The sequence below is a fragment of the Erythrolamprus reginae genome, chromosome 5 (genome assembly GCF_031021105.1).
Source record: "Erythrolamprus reginae isolate rEryReg1 chromosome 5, rEryReg1.hap1, whole genome shotgun sequence".
Taxonomy (NCBI): Eukaryota; Metazoa; Chordata; class Lepidosauria; order Squamata; family Dipsadidae; genus Erythrolamprus; species Erythrolamprus reginae.
This window is the reverse complement of record NC_091954.1, coordinates 67,753,492-67,771,693: the sequence shown is the minus strand read 5'-3', so window position 1 is coordinate 67,771,693 and position 18,202 is coordinate 67,753,492. Positions and strand designations below refer to the sequence as shown.

The following is an 18,202-nucleotide window of genomic DNA, read 5'->3' as shown; positions in this document are numbered from 1 at the left end:
CCACCCGTGCTCACTCTTGCTTCATTTTTTTTTACTCTCTATTCCTTCAGGTACAATGGACCCAACCTGGTGCTGAAGTACGACAAGACACGGGCCCGGCTGTTAAACCTTGCAGTGGATGAACGCAGCTCCCCCTACTATGCACTGAGGGATCGCCAGGGCAATGCAATTGGTGTGACAGCCTGTGACATTGATGGAGATGGATGGGAGGAAATTTACTTCCTGAACACCAATAATGCCTTTTCTGGTGTGTGTCAAAGTCATTTGTCCCTGACGTTTAACTTATCATTGACAACCAAATTGACGCATCAAATCTTTTGAATGTTCTTTGCATTTCCCTTCATCTTCTGATATCCATGTTGTATGATATGCAACAGACTCTATGTCTGGAAATTATCCCATTGTAGCAACTTCGCCAGTGCTGATTAGTTCCAGGGTCCATTTAACCTGGTCAAAAGCGGTGACAGAAATGTAGAAGCGATTCTCAGAGGGGACGTGTTGTGATGTGGCAGGATGAAGGCCAGGAGTGTGTCCAGCCATCTTTCTTTCTTGTTTGTAGTGTCCCGTAGGCCAGTGTTTTTCAACCAGTGTGCCGCGGCACACTAGTGTGCCGTGAGACATGGTCAGGTGTGCCGTGGAGAAATTAAACATGGGTCCCCAAACTACGGCCTGCGTGCCGGATACGGCCCGTGGAGGCCATTTATCCGGCCCGCCGCCAGCCACCTCCATCCAAACATAAACATTCCCCTCACAATCCCTCCAGCTATCAGTGACAGGAAGAGTGGAGGCTCACTGACCAATCACCTTCTAGGATTCATCCCGACCACTTGTGATGAACCAATAGCAGACCGCCTCTCATCCACACCCAGGAAGGTGGTGTGCCCCAGGATTTTGTAAATGAAAAAAATGTGTCGCGGTTCAAAAAAGGTTGAAAATCACTGCCGTAGGCTGCCCTCCACATAGTTTATTCTGGGACCTCCCCTGCTAGCCTTGTACCACTGACGGCCCAATTCCTGACCTTCACTGGCCACCAGGGTGGGATGTTTCAAGCCTGGAGTTAATTTCCCAGCTGAGTGATTTTGTCGATTCTCTGGCAGCACAGTGGGGCTGGCAGGCCGCCGGAGGTGGGGGGTGGGGGGGTGTAGAAAGACTTGGCTGCTGACTCAGAGTTTTGCCAGATCTCTAGTTGCCAGCAATGACTGCAGCTCTCAGGGCTTAGAATTGCAGAGGATGAAGGAGCGCCTCTGGGACAATGTTCCTTGAAGTGGACAGGACAGAGGGAAGCATCTGAATCATCTAGGCCTCTGTAGCTCCACTGTCATTATTGTTTTCTTTTGGGACGATAAGTATCTAAATGCTAGGCTGGCACTACAATACGCTCTTGCCAACGTTAAGTATGTAGCACTAGTCCACTATCCACTAGTCCAGTGTTTCCCAACCTTGGCAACTTGAGGATATCTGGACTTCAACTCCCAGAATTCCCCAGCCAGCAAATGCTGGCTGGGGAATTCTGAGAGTTGAAGTCCAGATATCTTCAAGTTGCCAAGGTTGGGAAACACTGCAATAGTCCACTATCCACTAGTCCACTAATAGCACTATCCTGCCAGCATAATCTTTATGGCCCAGCCCTTGCAGTTAGAATAACAGGCCCATTTTCTTTTCTGAGCTTCAGATGGGACTGTGGGATTTTCTGGGAAATGCTGCTTGACCATTGGCTTTTCCAGTAAGATCCCTTGTTGGATTTTGGTTGCTTCTAAATTCTTGCTGAATAGCTTATGGCAGTGATGGAAAACCTATGGCACACGGAGCCGTATCTGCTGGCACGCGAGCCCTAGCTCAGCTCCAATGTGCATGTTTGTGCCGGCCATCTGATTTTTGGCTCTCATAAAGACTCTGGAAGGCCATTTTTGGCTTCCAGAGAGCCTCCAGGGGGATGGGGGAGGGCATTTTTACCTTTCCCAGGGTCCAGGAAACCCTTGGCGCCTGGGGAGGGCAAAACACAAGCCCATTGGGCCCACCAGAAATTGAGAAACAGGCCATTTCCGGCCTCCAGAGGGTCTCCGGGGGGCGGGGGAAGCTGTTTTTGCCCTCCCCAGGCATTAAATTATGGGTGTGGGTACAAGCACATACACAATAGCATGCCCACATATTCTTTTGGGACCTTTAGAAAAAAAGGTTCACTATCACTGGCTTATGGGAACCCTGGAACAACGATTGCTTTCCTTCCACTTGCTCAATGCCCGTCTCTCTTTATATCTCTATGGTCCTTTCCCATAGAGAAAAAAAAACACCGCCAAGTCCCTGCTGCTTCTAGAGTTGGGCTGGGCCCTTTACCTGCCTCATCGATCTACTCTTGGTTCTGCTTATCTGTCTTCCTGACACACCTAATTACAGCTTTACAGCTACCAAAGACTCCTACTCTTTAAATCAGCCAATCGCATTACTCCCGGCATCAGGGTCTGGCCATTGATTTTTTTTTTTTCCCTTTTCCCTTTTCCCTTTATGATGTACATGGCTCCGTGCTGCTTTCGCACATTTTTACTTAATGAGTGTATTCTTCTGGACCTCCCTTACCAACCCTTAAGCTTTCTTGGAGTTGCTGCATTCACGGCAGCGCAGTCCCAGTCACAGCCCTGCATACTAGCTAGCAGTTAGAGACTCGCTGAGGGCAGGTATTGGAGTGGAGAGGCTGTAAAGGCTGACAATCGGGAACTAGGTGCTCAAAGTAAACAAAGGGGGAAAAAAGGATTCAGTTTGTAGTGATAAGGTGGGACAGGGATTGTTTGACGGTCACATACACAATCTGCAAATACGTACAAATTTCACATCTGCATAGTGCAGTTGTGTTGTTTCAGGATAGGGTTGTCCCAAATCTTTCCACCTCTGATCGCTTGGAATCTTGGAGCCCTTCTCCCTAAGGCAGTGTTTCCCAACCTTGTCAACTTGAAGATATTTGGACTTCAATTCCCAGAATTCCCCAGCCAGCGAATGCTGGCTGGGGAATTCTGGGAGTTGAAGTCCAGATATCTTCAAGTTGCCAAGGTTGGGAAACACTGCCCTAAGGCAGCGATGGCGAACCTGGTAGCACACGGAGCCATACCTGCCAGCCCACAAGCCATTGCCCTAGCTTAGCTCCAGTGCGCACCGGCATGCTGATTTTCAGTTCATGCAGAGACTCTGGGAGGGCATTTTGGGCTTCCAGAGTGCCCCGGGAAGGGCAGGGGGGACATTTTCTCCAGCAGTCTGCGTCCTATATTGGCTGCCGATTGGTTTCTGGATGCAATTCAAAGTGTTGGTTATGACCTATAAAGCCCTACATGGCATCAGATCAAATTATTTACGGGACCTCCTCTTGCCACATGAGTCCCAGTGACCGGTTAGGTCACACAGGTCCTGTCCACTAGGCAATGTCGTTTGGCGGGGCCCAGAGGAAGAGCCTTCTCTGTGTGGGCTCCGGCCCTCTGGAATCAGCTCCTCGCAGAGAGCCATACCGCCCCCATTCTCTTTGCCTTTTGTAAGAGTCTGAAGACTCTTTCTATGCCACCAGGCATGGAGCTATTAGATACTAGCCCCCTGACTGATGAATGTTATGTGATGTTTGTGGTCTGAGTGGGAATGCTTGATTTTTTAATAATTGGGGATTTTAGATTAATTGGATTTAGGACATTGTAGTACTGTATATTGTTTTCTTTATATGCTGTAAGCCAGTGACTTTCAACCTTTTTTGAGCCGCGGCACATTTTTTACATTTACGAAACCCTGGGGCACATTGAGCGGAGGGGGGGGGCGCTAAAAAAAGTTTGGACAAAAAAATTCTCTCTCTCTTCCTCCCTTTCGCATTATTTCTCTCTCCCTCCCTCTTTCTCTCCCTCTTTCTTTCTCTTCCTTCCTTCCTCTCTTTTTTGGTCTCTCTCTCCCTCCCTCCCTCCCTCTATGTCTTTCTCTCTCTCTCCTTCCCTCCCTCTCTCTCTCTCTTGCTTTCTTTCTCTCTCTTGCTCTCTCTCTTGCTTCGCGGCACACCTGACCATGTCTCGCGGCACACTAGTGTGCCATGGCACACTGGTTGAAAAACACTGCTGTAAGCTGCCCCAAGTCCTCATCTTTGACAAAAGAAAGAATTTCAGAGAAATTAAGGAAGCAGCTACATGTATAGAGAGTGCCCAAGCGGTTATAGTTTTAGGTTGGAAGGATACAACATAATGAACAATACAAAATTTATATTGGTACGTGGTGGGACACATTCAGTTTGAAATCATGGATATTAAAATGCATATGATCAATGAAAATAAAGTGGAAAAAACCGATGGGAAGATGGGATAGGGTCAGAGGTTTTATGGCCAGTGGAATTCGAGACCGATTCACAAAGAATAAATTGGAATCACTCCATACTTTTTAAATATGTTGATGTTCCCCGTTTTAAAATATTATAAATTAGATTGAATGATTGATGTTGGGTGGCGGGAGCACATATCACTGTGCACTGTTTTTGGGTTGTGTGTATTTGTTTATTACTATAAAAATCAATAAAGTTTATTTTTAAAAAGAGAGAGAGAAAGAACATACGGAGATGGGAGTCCAGCCTGAAGCCATGAGATGCCTGATGTCTCCTTCTCTCTCTTTCCCAGGTGTAGCCACCTATACAGACAAACTATTCAAGTTCCGCAATGGGCGCTGGGAGGACATCTTGAGCGATGAGGTGAACCGGGGTGTGGCAAGCCGGTTTGCTGGGCGTTCCGTGGCATGCGTAGACAGGCTGGTGAGTGCGTGAGGTACTTGGCTCGCTGGGCTATCACCTCAGAATCTCTGATCTCCGGCATATGTGCGGAAGAAAGAAATTATTATTATTTATTATTTATTATTTATTATTTATTATTTATTTATTAGATTTGTATGCCGCCCCTCTCCATAGACTCGGGGCGGCTCACAACAGTAATAGTACAATATATAACAAATCTAATAATTAAAAGTCACTAAAAACCCCTTGTTAAAAAGAAACATACCCACAAACATACCATGCATAAACTGTATAGGCCTGGGGGAGATGTCTCATTTCCCCCATACCTGGCGGCAGAGGTGGGTTTTAAGACGTTTACGAAAGGCAAGGAGGGTGGGGGCAGTTCTAATCTCCGGGGGGAGCTGGTTCCAGAGGGTCGGGGCCACCGCAGAGAAGGCTCTTCCCCTGGGTCCCGCCAGACGACATTGTTTAGTCGACGGGACCCGGAGAAGGCCAACTCTGTGGGACCTAACCGGTCGCTGGGATTCGTGCGGCAGAAGGCGGTCCCGGAGATATTCTGTCCCGATGCCATGAAGGGCTTTATAGGTCATGACCAACACTTTGAATTGTGACCAGAGACTGATCGGCAGCCAATGCAGACTGTGGTGTGTTGGTGTAGCATGGGCATACCTAGGGAAGCCCATGATTGCTCTCGCAGCTTCTTTGGAACCAAGGAAGCATAATCTCAGCTGCGTAAAGAGAGAGAGAAAATGTTTTTGGAGAGGCCTTGTTCTCCCTATGGCCAGGCACTGCCCCCTCCCCCACAGCTGTCAGAACTCCCATCAGGGGCTGCAGTGCCAGGCGAGTGCCGCGTTGCTGATAAACACCGCCTGTCTGGGTGATTTATGCCCCTGTCACCTGCATTTTCTTCTCGCTCTACCTTGCGTGGTTTGTTTTCCAATGATTAATGCTAAACCAGGGTGCCATGGTAGAACAAAAGGGGGCAGATGGCGGCTGACAAAGAAGCCTGGGGCAAACATGGCCACGTGAAGACCTGACATGTCCCCTTTGGAAGCCCTCCATGTCTGAGTAGCCTGGTTTTGCTTGTATGTTCAAGGGTCTGGCATGGTGTTTTCTTTACCAGACTTATCCTTATCACAGCCGTGGAACTGCTACCCACTGGAGGCACCCAATATGCCAGTCCGTGGCTTGAATATTTTGTGGCTCATTGTGGTTTGGAAACTCAGCCATTTCATGAATCAGATTATTGTGTCACACACCATCAGAGTTTGCATTTGGGCATAAATATTTATTATTATTATTATTATTTATTAGATTTGTATGCCGCCCCTTTCCGTAGACTCGGGGCAGCTCACAACACAATAAAAACAGTTTATAACAAATCTAATAATTTACAATATAAAGTATTAAAAAACCTCATTAGTAAACGGACATACACACAAGCATACCATACATAAATTGTATAGGCCCGGGGGAGATATCTCAGTTCCTCCATGCCTGACGACAAAGGTGGGTTTTAAGGAGTTTGCGAAAGGCGAGGAGGGTAGGGGCAGTTCTAATCTCCGGGGGGAGCTTGTTCCAGAGAGTCGGGGCCGCCACAGAGAAGGCTCTTCCCCTGGGGCCCGCCAAACGACATTGTTTAGTTGACGGGACCCGGAGAAGGCCCACTCTGTGGGACCTGATCGGTCGCTGGGATTCGTGCGGCAGGAGGCGGTCTCGTAGATATTCTGGTCCGATGCCATGAAGGGCTTTAAAGGTCATAACCAACACTTTGAATTGTGATTGGAAATTGATCGGCAACCAATGCAGCCTGCGGAATGTTGGTATGACATGGGCATACCTAGGGAAGCCCATGACTGCTCTCGCAGCTGCATTCTGCACGATCTGAAGTTTCCGAACACTTTTCAAAGGTAGCCCCATGTAGAGAGCGTTACAGTAGTCGAGCCTCGAGGTGTTGAGGGTATGAGTGACTGTGAGCAGTGAGTCCCGGTCCAAATAGGGCCGCAACTGGTGCACCAGGCAAACCTGGGTAAACGCCCCCCTCGCTACAGCTGAAAGATGGTTCTCTAATGTGAACTGTGGATCGAGGAGGATGCCCAAGTTGCGTCCAAATATTGGAACAAAGGATTGTTTTGTCCCTCAAGTTTGGTAAGTTCCCATGTTATGTGAATCTAGCTATCCTACCCAATGTGGGGAAGGGATGGGAATGCTTCATTGGTTTTTAGTGGTTATTTATTTATTTTATTTTATTTTATTATATATTTGTCACACAAGTATAGAATTATAGTTTGTATTAACATAACAAAGTATAAAGAAGTGATAAAAAGGATAAGAAGACAGAAGGACATGGGTGGTAGGCACAATAGTGCACTTATGCATTAGAGAAACATCTTTCAGCTGTGGCGAGGGGGGCGTTCGCCCAGGTTTGCCTGGTGCACCAGTTGCGACCCTATTTGGACCGGGAGTCACTGCTCACAGTCACTCATGCCCTCATCACCTCGAGGCTCGACTACTGTAATGCTCTCTACATGGGGCTACCTTTGAAAAGTGTTCGGAAACTTCAGATCCTGCAGAATGCAGCTGCGAGAGCAATCATGGGCTTTCCCAAATATGCCCATGTTATACCAACACTCCACAGTCTGCATTGGTTGCCGATCAATTTCTGGTCACAATTCAAAGTGTTGGTTATGACCTATAAAGCCCTTCATGGCACCGGACCAGATTATCTCAGGGACCGCCTTCTGCTGCACGAATCCCAGCAACCAGTTAGGTCCCACAGAGTGGGCCTTCTCCGGGTCCCGTCAATTAAACAATGCCGCGAGTCTCGGAGAGGGGTGGCATACAAATCCAATAAATAAATAAATAAATAAGAAACAACAGAGCCAGGTAGTGAGTTCCAGGCATTGATCACTCTGTTGCTGAAGTCATATTTTCTGCAGTCAAGTTTGGAGCGATTTACATTTAGTTTGTATCTATTACGTGCTCTTGTGCTGTTGTTGTTGAAGGTGAAGTAGTCACTAACAGGAAGGACGTTATGGTGTATGAACTTATGAACAACAGTTTGAAGGCGACGTAGTTGTAGACTGTCTAACGGTAGGTTCTACTCCCTTCCTTCCTGCAGGGGTCTGGCCGCTATTCCATTTACATAGCTAACTATGCCAATGGAAGAGTTGGTCCTCATGCCCTCATTGAGATGGACACAGCTGCCAGTGACCTAGAGCATGGTATTGTGGCACTGAATGATGTGGCCGCAGAAGCTGGAGTCAATAAATTCACAGGTATGAGGAAAGCAGAAGGGTGCTATATTGCTGAAGAAGACCTGAGGATATAAACTGTGGAGACCTTTGATCAGAATGAACTCCAGGTTTGAAGGAACTCTCACAAAATGTCATCCAAGGGTTTTCCCTTTGTCGTGTTGCCCTAAGATTCAGAATAAAATTATCTTTTAGTGCCATAGAATGAAATTTTAAGTCCCCCCCCCCTATTTTAGCAGCCCATTTTTGATTTTTCCCTGAAATTCTCCGTTCCATAATGCATTGTGGAGAAAAAATAAAATGGCTTCCCGCAGGAAAGAAATGAGAGTTCTCCATTTTGCTTCAGAATCTTCCATTGGTCCCTTCTTGAAATCCTACACTCCCCAGGCATAAGAGCATATCGTGGGCTTTAGGGCAATACAGTTGTAGCCACCAACTGAGTTGTGGCTCCCAGAAACGGACCTCTGAGATGGAAAGAAAAATTGCCTCACAGGATGCTAGGCCCAGTCTCTGACTCTAGGCCCATTGATCTTCAGAGGCCTAGGCTCAGCATTCAATCTCAAAGGCCCTGAATTCTTACCAAATCTTTTTGTGGGTATTATAGAACTTCAGGGTAAAATAGAGATCCTCCCAGTGAATTTCAGTGTTTTTATCAATTTGTAGGATTCCCTGTAGAAAGAAATAGGAAATAGGAGAAGGAATCCATGGTTGGGGGTTTGGGCCTTGCAGTCAGGCTAAGATTTATTTCCAGTGCCGTTAACTGCTTCATGGGGAGCAGGTGTTTGGGAGTGCTCTGGAGCTTTCACTCCTCTTGTTCCCAGGGGGTCGGGGCATAGCGGTGGGTCCCATTCTCAGTGAAGCTGCGTCTGACATATTTTGTGATAATGAGAACGGAGCCAACTTCCTCTTTCAGAACCAGGGCGACGGTACCTTCATAGATGTAGCACCCAGCACTGGTGAGTATGCGGCCTGGCCGAGGGTGTTTTGGGGGGGGAGGGCATGTTTTATGAGATGAAAATGATTTGTGTAGTTGCTGGACCCTTGAAATCCTACTAGAGTTGAGATGTTTTCTCCCCCCTCCCCATCCCAGCCTCCCTACTTCTGGGGAAGGAGGGGGTTATAAGTGCACCCAGGCTCAACCACCAGTTATTTAGCGTCTGGCTGATGATCACTGGAGTTTAACGAAATGTCAGGCTGGCATCCATCACCGCCGGGCTGCTGATGACACCTATTCTCTTTAGAAACATTCCTTCCATGTCATCAAGGGAATAGGAACACATTGGCGAGAAGGAGGCTGGGCGGGGGGAAGGGGAGGTGAAAAGCAGGTTGCCAGCCGCTCACACATTATTATTATTATTATTATTATTATTATTATTATTATTATTATTAATTAGATTTGTATGCTGCCCCTTTCCGTGGACTCGGGGCGGCTCACAACACAATAAAACAATTCATAACAAATCTAATAATATACAATTTAAAATTTAAAATAGTTAAAAAAACCCATTTTTAAGCAGACATACCTACAAACATACCATACATAAATTATATAGGCCCGGGGGAGATGTTTCAATTCCCCCGTGCCTGACAACAAAGGTGGGTTTTGAGAAGTTTACGAAAGGCAAGCAGGGTAGGGGCAGTTCTAATCTCTGGGGGTAGCTGGTTCCAGAGAGTCGGGGCCGCCACAGAGAAGGCTCTTCCCCTGGGGCCCGCCAACCAACATTGTTTAGTTGACGGGACCCGGAGAAGGCTGACTCTGTGGGACCTAATCGGTCGCTGGGATTCGTGCAGCAGAATGCCTACTCAACTCAACTAGCTGCCAGAAAACCCCCTTCTGTCCTCCACCACCACGGAGCCTAAATTCCTTGAGGTCCAGAACAGCATAAGATTCAGTTCAGAGTATACCTGGGAATGTTCATCCAGCTGACTTCCCTGTCATCCTCTGTAGGGTTGGATGATCCCTACCAACACGGTCGTGGAGTGGCCCTAGCTGACTTCAATCGTGATGGCAAAGTTGACCTAATCTATGGTAACTGGAATGGACCACACCGGCTCTATCTGCAGGTTAATGCAGGTGGGCGTATCCGCTTCCGAGTAAGTGCCATCTGGAAAAGGGAAGTCCAGCACCGCATATGCCTGGCATGTCCCGGGCTCTGAGCAGGGAAAGGGGATGTGGGGACTCTGGTAATAAAGTAATGTAAGGAAGAACGGAGCACATAGATTAGGTCCAATCACCAAAGAGACTGATGTCTACGCCCCAATTGGATGACCAGAAATTCCATTTTTTAAGGATTATTTCCCAGCTCATTCTTGCAATGTAGATTTGGCATCATTTTCCTCATCCTGGTTTCTATCCCTCAGCAGAAAACTCCTTCATGAAACCATATAGGCTTTTATTTAATATTGCCTCCTGTAATTAACTTCCTACTTTTCAGCCCAGCGACAAAGTCTCCAACCACCTAAATCTATTCCTAATCTTTACTTCCTCTTGGTCCTGCTGAAGCCCAAGCCCTGCCCCACTAATCCCCGTCCTTCCCCCAGGACATTGCCACGCCCAAACTGTCCATGCCATCACCTGTCCGCACCGTCATCGCTGCTGATTTTGACAATGACCAGGAATTGGAGGTCTTCTTCAACAACATCGCCTATCGTGGCTCGTCTGCCAACCGCCTCTTCCGGTGGGTGAGAGCCACATGGCCACCAGAGGCTAGGGCAGTGGGCTCCCTATCTTGCTTGGCCCTGGATCCTGCAAGAGAGGTTTCCCAGCAGAGTCTGGTGGAAATCATCCTTCTCTTTAAAAAGCTATGCATGCAAACTGAGAACATGAGAGGAGACAGCTGGGAGGGGTAATTCTTGATCCATTGTACAGTGGCGTTTACTCTCCTGGGTCATAATCCACAGGAGTGAGATAGTTCCAGCAGAATGGGAAGGGTCCCATTTAATTCCAGCCAGCCTTTATACAGTTGACAATATTGTGACTCACTACTGATACAGCAGTCTTGTTCTGCCGAGACCAATCCCTGGAGATTCTGGCTTTTACTAATTAGCACTTATGCACAGTTCCCATTAATTGTAGGCAATCAATGGCTTGTTAAACAGAGTTGCTTACATTTCTCTGACTAATAAAGTGATAGCAGCAGCATATGGCAAGTCTAGGGAGTCCGTGCCAAATTTATCATTTTGCAAATGTGCAAGGTCTCTTCCAGGGAAAAGAACAGTGGCAAAAGCAGATACAGCCTAGAGATCTAGCCTGTAGATACTGGGTGGTGATAACCAGAAATAGACTTTCAAAATTAAGGTCCTGTTCAGAGAGGGCGACATTCATTACTGCAAACCTTTTCTGCTGCAGGGTTATCCGCCGAGAACATGCCGACCCAGCTATTGAAGAACTAAACCCTGGCGATGCTGTGGAACCAGAGGGGCGTGGCACAGGTGAATCACTGTCATGTCTTTTGTGGAGCATGATTATCATGCATCACTTAGCAAGAATGAAACAGATATAAAAGAGGTTGCTGTAACCTATTGGCAATGGTTGGGACAGACCTTCTGCCAGTGATGAATTGTGTACCAGTGACCCCTCTCTGTGCCAGGAAAATCTAGATATCTGCGTTGTTGGCAGTGGGCACGGTTGGGAAATGTCAAATTGTGAGTGTAATGGTTTCCAATAAGAGTGTATTTGTATGATAGGTTTGCATGAAATCTGAGTTTTGTAAACATGGACATATGCAAATACTGCAGGTGTTTGAGGGAGAAAGGGAGAGACTGGCAAATATTCACCTGGGTGATGTGGTGCATCATAACAACATAATTATTTGTCTTAGGCTCAGAGACAAAACATCCATGTGGCCTGACCCCATGGCCTATGGGTTGTCCCCATGATTAAAGCATACGAAGGAAGAGGAGAATGACCTTTGTGTGTGATTCCTATCAACAGAAGCAGAAACCCTCTATTAATAGAGGATTTGGCATTTGGAAAAAATAGTATCTGTGGAGTAGAGAGACACAACAAATACCACTGCAGGGAAACTGAATGGAATCAAGCGCAGAGAAGAAGATACTACATTCTGATTTTCTCACGTTGGGCATTATATCATTCAATATTGCTGTTAAGCAGTGTTTCTCAAATAGTGGGGTGGGCCCCCCTGGGGGGGGCGTGCAGAGTGATATCAGAAGGGGCGCATGACTCCAGGGAACATGCTTTCTTGCCACAGGGAGTAGGGTTTTTTTTGCACCAAACAATAGTACAGAGCAGGAGACGTGAAGTGCATATAACAAACCCTTAAGAGACACCATGGAAAAATATTTAACAGGGATGAAAAGAAAGGAGGAGAGAGACGGAGATAATGATACAAACGTAAGTCTCCCGAAAACTAAGACAGGGAAATATGACGAAGTGTATGTAGCACTTGACTTCACTGTGACTACGGTGGGAGACGAGGAAAGACCGGTAGGTTTACTGTGTCTAAAAATGTTGGCAGCAGATAACATGGAGCCAAATAAATTAATGCGTCACTGAAACGCATGACACACCAATTGCGCTGATAAGCCGCTTGAGTTTTTTCAGCCAAAACAGAAAATAATTGAGAAACACTGTGTTAAGTAATGTGGCCCTTTCACAAAAAGGATGACCTCATTTCCTTACTGAGATTGTATCATTTTAGGAGGAGTGGTGGTAGATTTCGATGGTGATGGGAAGTTGGATTTAATTCTTTCCCACGGTGAATCCATGGCACAGCCACTCTCGGTCTTCAAAGTCAGTGAGGTAGGTTTAGAAAGCTTCCTCTCTCAACGTGTTCAGAATCAAATCCGTATGTCAACAAGCATGAACGCCCTTCCTCAGTTCCATGACCACTTCATCCTTTGGCTGAGTCTGTCTGTCCATCTCCACAGGGTGCTGGCAACAACTGGCTGCGGGTGATTCCACGTACACGCTTTGGGGCATTTGCTCGTGGTGCTAAAGTGGTGCTGTTCACACGGCGCAGTGGTGCCCATCTGCGCATCATTGATGGAGGGTCTGGGTACTTGTGTGAGATGGAGCCCGTTGCCCATTTCGGCTTGGGTGAGTGAGGAGGAGTAGGGGCAGGGCTTGCGAGAGTGGTGCGTGGGCCCAGCCATCTACCTACTCGTCCAATACAGGTAGTCCTTCGCTTACAGCTATTTGTGTAGTGACCATTCAAAATTGCAGGGCGTCCAATGCATTCAAAAATGGCACCTAAAAAAAATGATTTCTGATTATGTGTCACATTTACGACCTAGGATCACGGGATCAAAATTTGGACACTCGGCAAATGGCCTGTATTCACGATGATTGCAGTGTCCCTCCCTTTTGTGACTCTCTGACAAGCAAAGTCACCAGGAAATCCAGGTTCACTTAACAACCATGTTACTATCTTACAACTGCAGTAATTCGCTTAACAACTGTGGCAAGAAAGATAGTAAAATAGCAACTGTCTTGTTAAGCAACTGTGAATCCAATTGTGGATTCAGCTGTGGTCGTAAGCTGAGGGCTACCTGTAATATATAGTACTAGTTATCATTTATTTCTTCTTCCAACTCAAATTTGAGAGAGAGAGGAACCTGGTGCAACCTAACACCACCTCTAAATTTTATAGGTTCCTATGCAGACAGATAGTGCCATACGAAATTGTTGCAAACATGGGTCAATTATTAACAAACTTCAATTAATATTTCCCCACTCTGTTCCCCATGGCTTTTTTTTATTTTTGAATTAAGAGTTCTTGAAAACGCTTGCATGCTATTTTCTAAGCCCTAACTTAAGAAAGGCTTTGCCTTAATATGGACTTCGACTTTGTTTTCTTGTGACCTGTTTAGGTTCATTGGGGTTTGTTTTTTTTAATGGATCTTCCTTGTCTCTCATCCTTCCTAATACTCACCAAACATCAGCGGAAACACTGCAAACTAGAAGTCTGGAGATATTCTCAATCATCCATGTCATGATTGTCCCAAAGGTGCTTTTTCTGGAGGCAACTGGACTTTCCGTTTTTTTCTTTTGAAGATGTTTTGCTTTCTCATCCCCACTATATTGCCAGAACTGAAGATGCTTCTTGGATGAAGAAGCGAAACGTCTTCAAAAGGAAAAAAAAAACAAGTCTAGTTGCCTCCTGAAAAAGCACCTTTGGAACTGCAAATTAGATAAAGCAATAGGTCTGTCATTTCACCAACTTATATCGTCATCTTTCTATTCCTTCAAAAAGTTTTAGTTCAGAGCCTCATCCCTGCATTCCTTCAATTCTACCGAGGTCGAGCAAGCATACCGAAGAATCCTTATTACAATACATTTCATATTTTAAAATGTTTTCCCAAGTCTGCCAATTCAGCAGCAAGTTTTTTTAAAAACCCTATCAGCTCCCTACTTTATGGGGGATCCACGGATACTAAACTACTGCTGCAGTAAAGCCTATTACCCAATCATAATCCTTTCCTTTGAAAATGTTTAGCAAGTTAATGTTATTATCTTATGTATTAATGATAGCTAATTCATCCTCAGGAGAATAAAGGGTGTTCACAGTAATTTGCATTCCCAGAAAGTAGACTATTTGTATTAAAGTGAAGCCCTGGTTTGCTCCTTCAGCTGTTTTTTTGCAGAAAGCGCTGCAGTTCTTCACACCTCATTACTCTCCTGCATCCTTGAGGTGGCTTGGTTTAGTGGGGCATTGCCAGGTTAGATTGTGCTGTAAGTGAAGCCAAGTGGCTCGGAAATTCAAGGAGCCTACATGCCCAAATATTCCACACACCCCTGCTGGTCTTGGCACAGAGTAGTGGATGGAACAACACAACCCCATCACATCTCCAGCTCTTTCCTCTCCGATGGGAACAGCTATTAAAATTTGGAAGGAGGAAAAATAAGCATGAATCTGAAGGAAGGGTAGTTTTTAACAACCGTTCCTCTGTCTTTCTATGGGGGCTGCCATTTCCTCTATTATTCAACAATTCCCTGTGCTTTTTGCTTGTAGGACAGGACGAAGCCAGCAGCCTGGAAGTGACTTGGCCAGATGGCAAGTTTATCAGCAGAGCTGTAGTAAGCACTGAGCTCAATTCCGTACTGGAGATTCTCTATCCCAAAGACACACCAGCGTCACCCACCATGTTAGTTCCTCTTGAGGTAAGCTTCACAATTAAGCCCATTTAAATGGGGTTTTCAGTGTAAGGAATGTGAAGTCATTTTCTCCGTAATGAAAGCAATGAAACTAAATGGATCCCAAGGAAAAAAGAGACCAATATCACACTTGTTTAGTAGAAGTATAGCAATGATTTTTAAAAGAAAATAAAAGGGAGTGATTTTCCACCCAATTTTACCTTCCAAAAATATTTAAAGAAGCTATCCAGCAACCCATGATTGTGAAATATGGGTTCCTGGTGGGAAAAGAAAAAGAGCCAGCAACATAGAGGCAACACTTCTGCCGCACGAATCCCAGTGATCGGTTAGGTCCCACAGAGTTGGCCTTCTCCGGGTCCCGTCGACTAAACAATGCCGTTTGGCGGGACCCAGGAGAAGAGCCTTCTCTGTGGCGGCCCCGACCCTCTGGAACCAGCTCCCCCCAGATATCAGAGTTGCCCCCACCCTCCTTGCCTTTCGCAAGCTCCTTAAAACCCACCTCTGTCCTCAGGCATGGGGGAATTGAAATTTTCCCTTCCCCCTAGGCTTATAGAATGTATACATGGTATGCTTGTATGTATGAGTGGTTCTTTAAATTGGGGTTTTTTAGATTATTTTTAATATTAGATTTGTTTACATTGTCTTTTTTATTGTTGTTAGCCGCCCCGAGTCTTCGGAGAGGGGCAGCATACAAATCTAATAAATACAATACAATACAACATAGAGGTGTGGATGTTGATTTGTATGACTTTTTTACAGGCCTAGATCTCAAGGCAAGGTGTGCTTGGATGAACAGGAGTTGCTCCCAGCATGAAGGGAAGATATTTGAATAAAAGAAAGGCAGATGTCACAGGACGCAACCATACACTAAATACAAATATTCAAATACACTGCTCAAAAAAATAAAGGGAACACTTAAACAACACAATATACCTCCAAGTAAATCAAACTTCTGTGGAATCAAACTGTCCGCTTAGGAAGAAACACTGATTGACAATCAATTTCACCTGCTGTTGTGCACATTCAACTTTGTACAGAACAAAGTATTCAATGAGAATATTTCATTCATTCTGACCTAGGATGTGTTCTTTGAGTATTCCCTTTAATTTTTTGAGCAGTATATATGTAGCTACAATTATATTCTTAGGAAGGTTGCACCTAAAAATGTGATGCTTCCACAAAGACTACCAGGCTGATTTTTAGAGTTCCTTTGCTCTTTTCCAAAGTTTTTGATCTCTGTTCTCTTCCAGCAGCCCAATTTCTCTAGTCGCATAGAAGAGAATACAGTAATACCTCATGATACGAACTTAATTGGTGCAAGGAGGAGGTTCGTAAGACGAAAGGTTCGTAAGACGAAACATTGTTTCCCATAGGAAACAATATAAAGTCAATTAATCCGTGCAACCAAAAAAACCCCCGCAAAAAAACCGCTTTCGGCGACTGCTGGGAAGCCGCACGGCTGTTTTAAAATGTGACAGCCGGCCTGGGGGGCTTCCCAGCACCCCCCGAACCTGGATTCGGGGTTCAGGGGGTGCTGGGAAGCCCCCCAGGCCGGCTGCGACCTTTTAAAACACCCGCGCCGCTTCCCATCTGTCTCCTGAAGCCGAACGGCAAAGCCGAACTTCCGCGTTCGGCTTCAGGAGACAGCTGCGAAGCGGCGCGGGTGTTTTAAAAGGTCGCAGCCAACCTGGGGGGCTTGCCAGCACCCCCCCGAACCGCGAACCTGGGTGTTACCTTTTAAAACAGCCGCGCGGCTTCCCAGCAGTCTCTGAACGCCGGTTCGTAACTCAAAAAAAGTTCGTAAGAAGAGGCAAAATTTTTCTGAACCCCGGGTTCGTATCACGAGTTGTTCGTAAGACGAGGGGTTCGTATCTTGAGGTTCTTGGTGTTTTCTGAGCTTGGTTGTTTGCTTGCAGACATTTCATTACCCAACTATGTAACATCCTCAGTGCAAATCTAACACATTGAATTGTGATAGCTACATTAAAAGGGATCAGAAAAGATAAAGGGTCTAATACAACTAAAGTGGCTGTAATAAAGGTGACGCTGCTGCAAAAATGGCTGTTGTCAGCAAAGTGATTTCCAACGTTAAAAATCTACTAGCATGAGGTAAGGAATGGCCAAGTGTAAGAAAGCTACAGTATGTGATAGTAAACGAAGCTTAATAATAAAGGACAGCTGAAATCTGGAAAGAGAATTTGACTGTGCCATCTTTCTAATGAAACAATTGTATTAGACATAGTATTAGACCGCCGTCTTCAGGTAGTTTTGTTCCTCTCTTTCAGATATATTGTTCATAAAGCCAGAAAGTCTTGAAATTATTCAGGAATCTGGATGGGAGGAATAGACTTTGGCTTGTTCCTCACAAGATTAGGTGGCTGTGGTTGTCTGGTTGTTAGGGAACATTTTCACTGTCTTAGAGTGGGCTGGATGGGGTTACACTTCCCCATTTTGAGACTGGTGTCCAAATTGGAAGTCTTCCTACTCAGTTTGTGCATCAATTGAGCCCTTTTCTTGTCCTGGAGGCCTTCAGATACTCACTCAAGCTTGTGATTGGACTATTCAGATACTCACTCATCTTGTGATTGGACTATTGCAACAGGTAGAAGGTAGAAATGCAAGCACTTCTTGTTATGCTCATGTGCCAGTTTTCCTACACAAACTGTAATGGCTACCAGTTGGCTTCCAGGTACAATTTAAAATGCTGGCCATTACCTATAAAGCCCTTCATGCCATCGGGGTCTGGTTTATCTGCTGAACTGCCTTGTCACCAATCATTTCTGCCAGCTTGGTATTTTCAAACCAAGTGGGCACAGTCCAGATCCCTTCAATTAAATAGTATCACATTATGAACCAAGGAACCATGTCTTCTATGGTGCCTGTCCCGATATTTGGAGGGAGATCCTCCTAAAGATGGCATCTACTCTCTTAGGTTTAATATGTTAGTGGAGTCCCTGCCATGATTTTTGTACCGTTACAGCTGTTTTGCCTGGGCTGTTATGTGTTTTGTTTTGCTTGTTTCAAATTGTATATTAGATGTTACCTATAATGGGTTTTACTTAGCCATCCTGAGTCGCATTGGGATGGGGCGGCATA

The 18,202-nt window shown here is 45.7% G+C and overlaps 1 protein-coding gene across 2 annotated transcripts in view; it reads left to right on the top strand.

The window, feature by feature from the left end:
* The window catches only part of CRTAC1 (cartilage acidic protein 1), a 52,376-nt gene that overhangs the window by 23,869 nt on the left and 10,305 nt on the right, over nucleotides 1-18,202 (top strand). For both annotated transcript variants that reach the window (XM_070754025.1, XM_070754026.1), the window contains exons 3-12: nucleotides 51-247; nucleotides 4,626-4,756; nucleotides 7,857-8,013; nucleotides 8,811-8,945; nucleotides 9,938-10,083; nucleotides 10,531-10,667; nucleotides 11,339-11,421; nucleotides 12,651-12,751; nucleotides 12,880-13,048; nucleotides 14,964-15,112. In XM_070754025.1, the coding sequence (XP_070610126.1) occupies nucleotides 51-247; nucleotides 4,626-4,756; nucleotides 7,857-8,013; nucleotides 8,811-8,945; nucleotides 9,938-10,083; nucleotides 10,531-10,667; nucleotides 11,339-11,421; nucleotides 12,651-12,751; nucleotides 12,880-13,048; nucleotides 14,964-15,112 (1,405 nt within the window). The remainder of the gene's footprint in view (nucleotides 1-50; nucleotides 248-4,625; nucleotides 4,757-7,856; nucleotides 8,014-8,810; nucleotides 8,946-9,937; nucleotides 10,084-10,530; nucleotides 10,668-11,338; nucleotides 11,422-12,650; nucleotides 12,752-12,879; nucleotides 13,049-14,963; nucleotides 15,113-18,202) is intronic.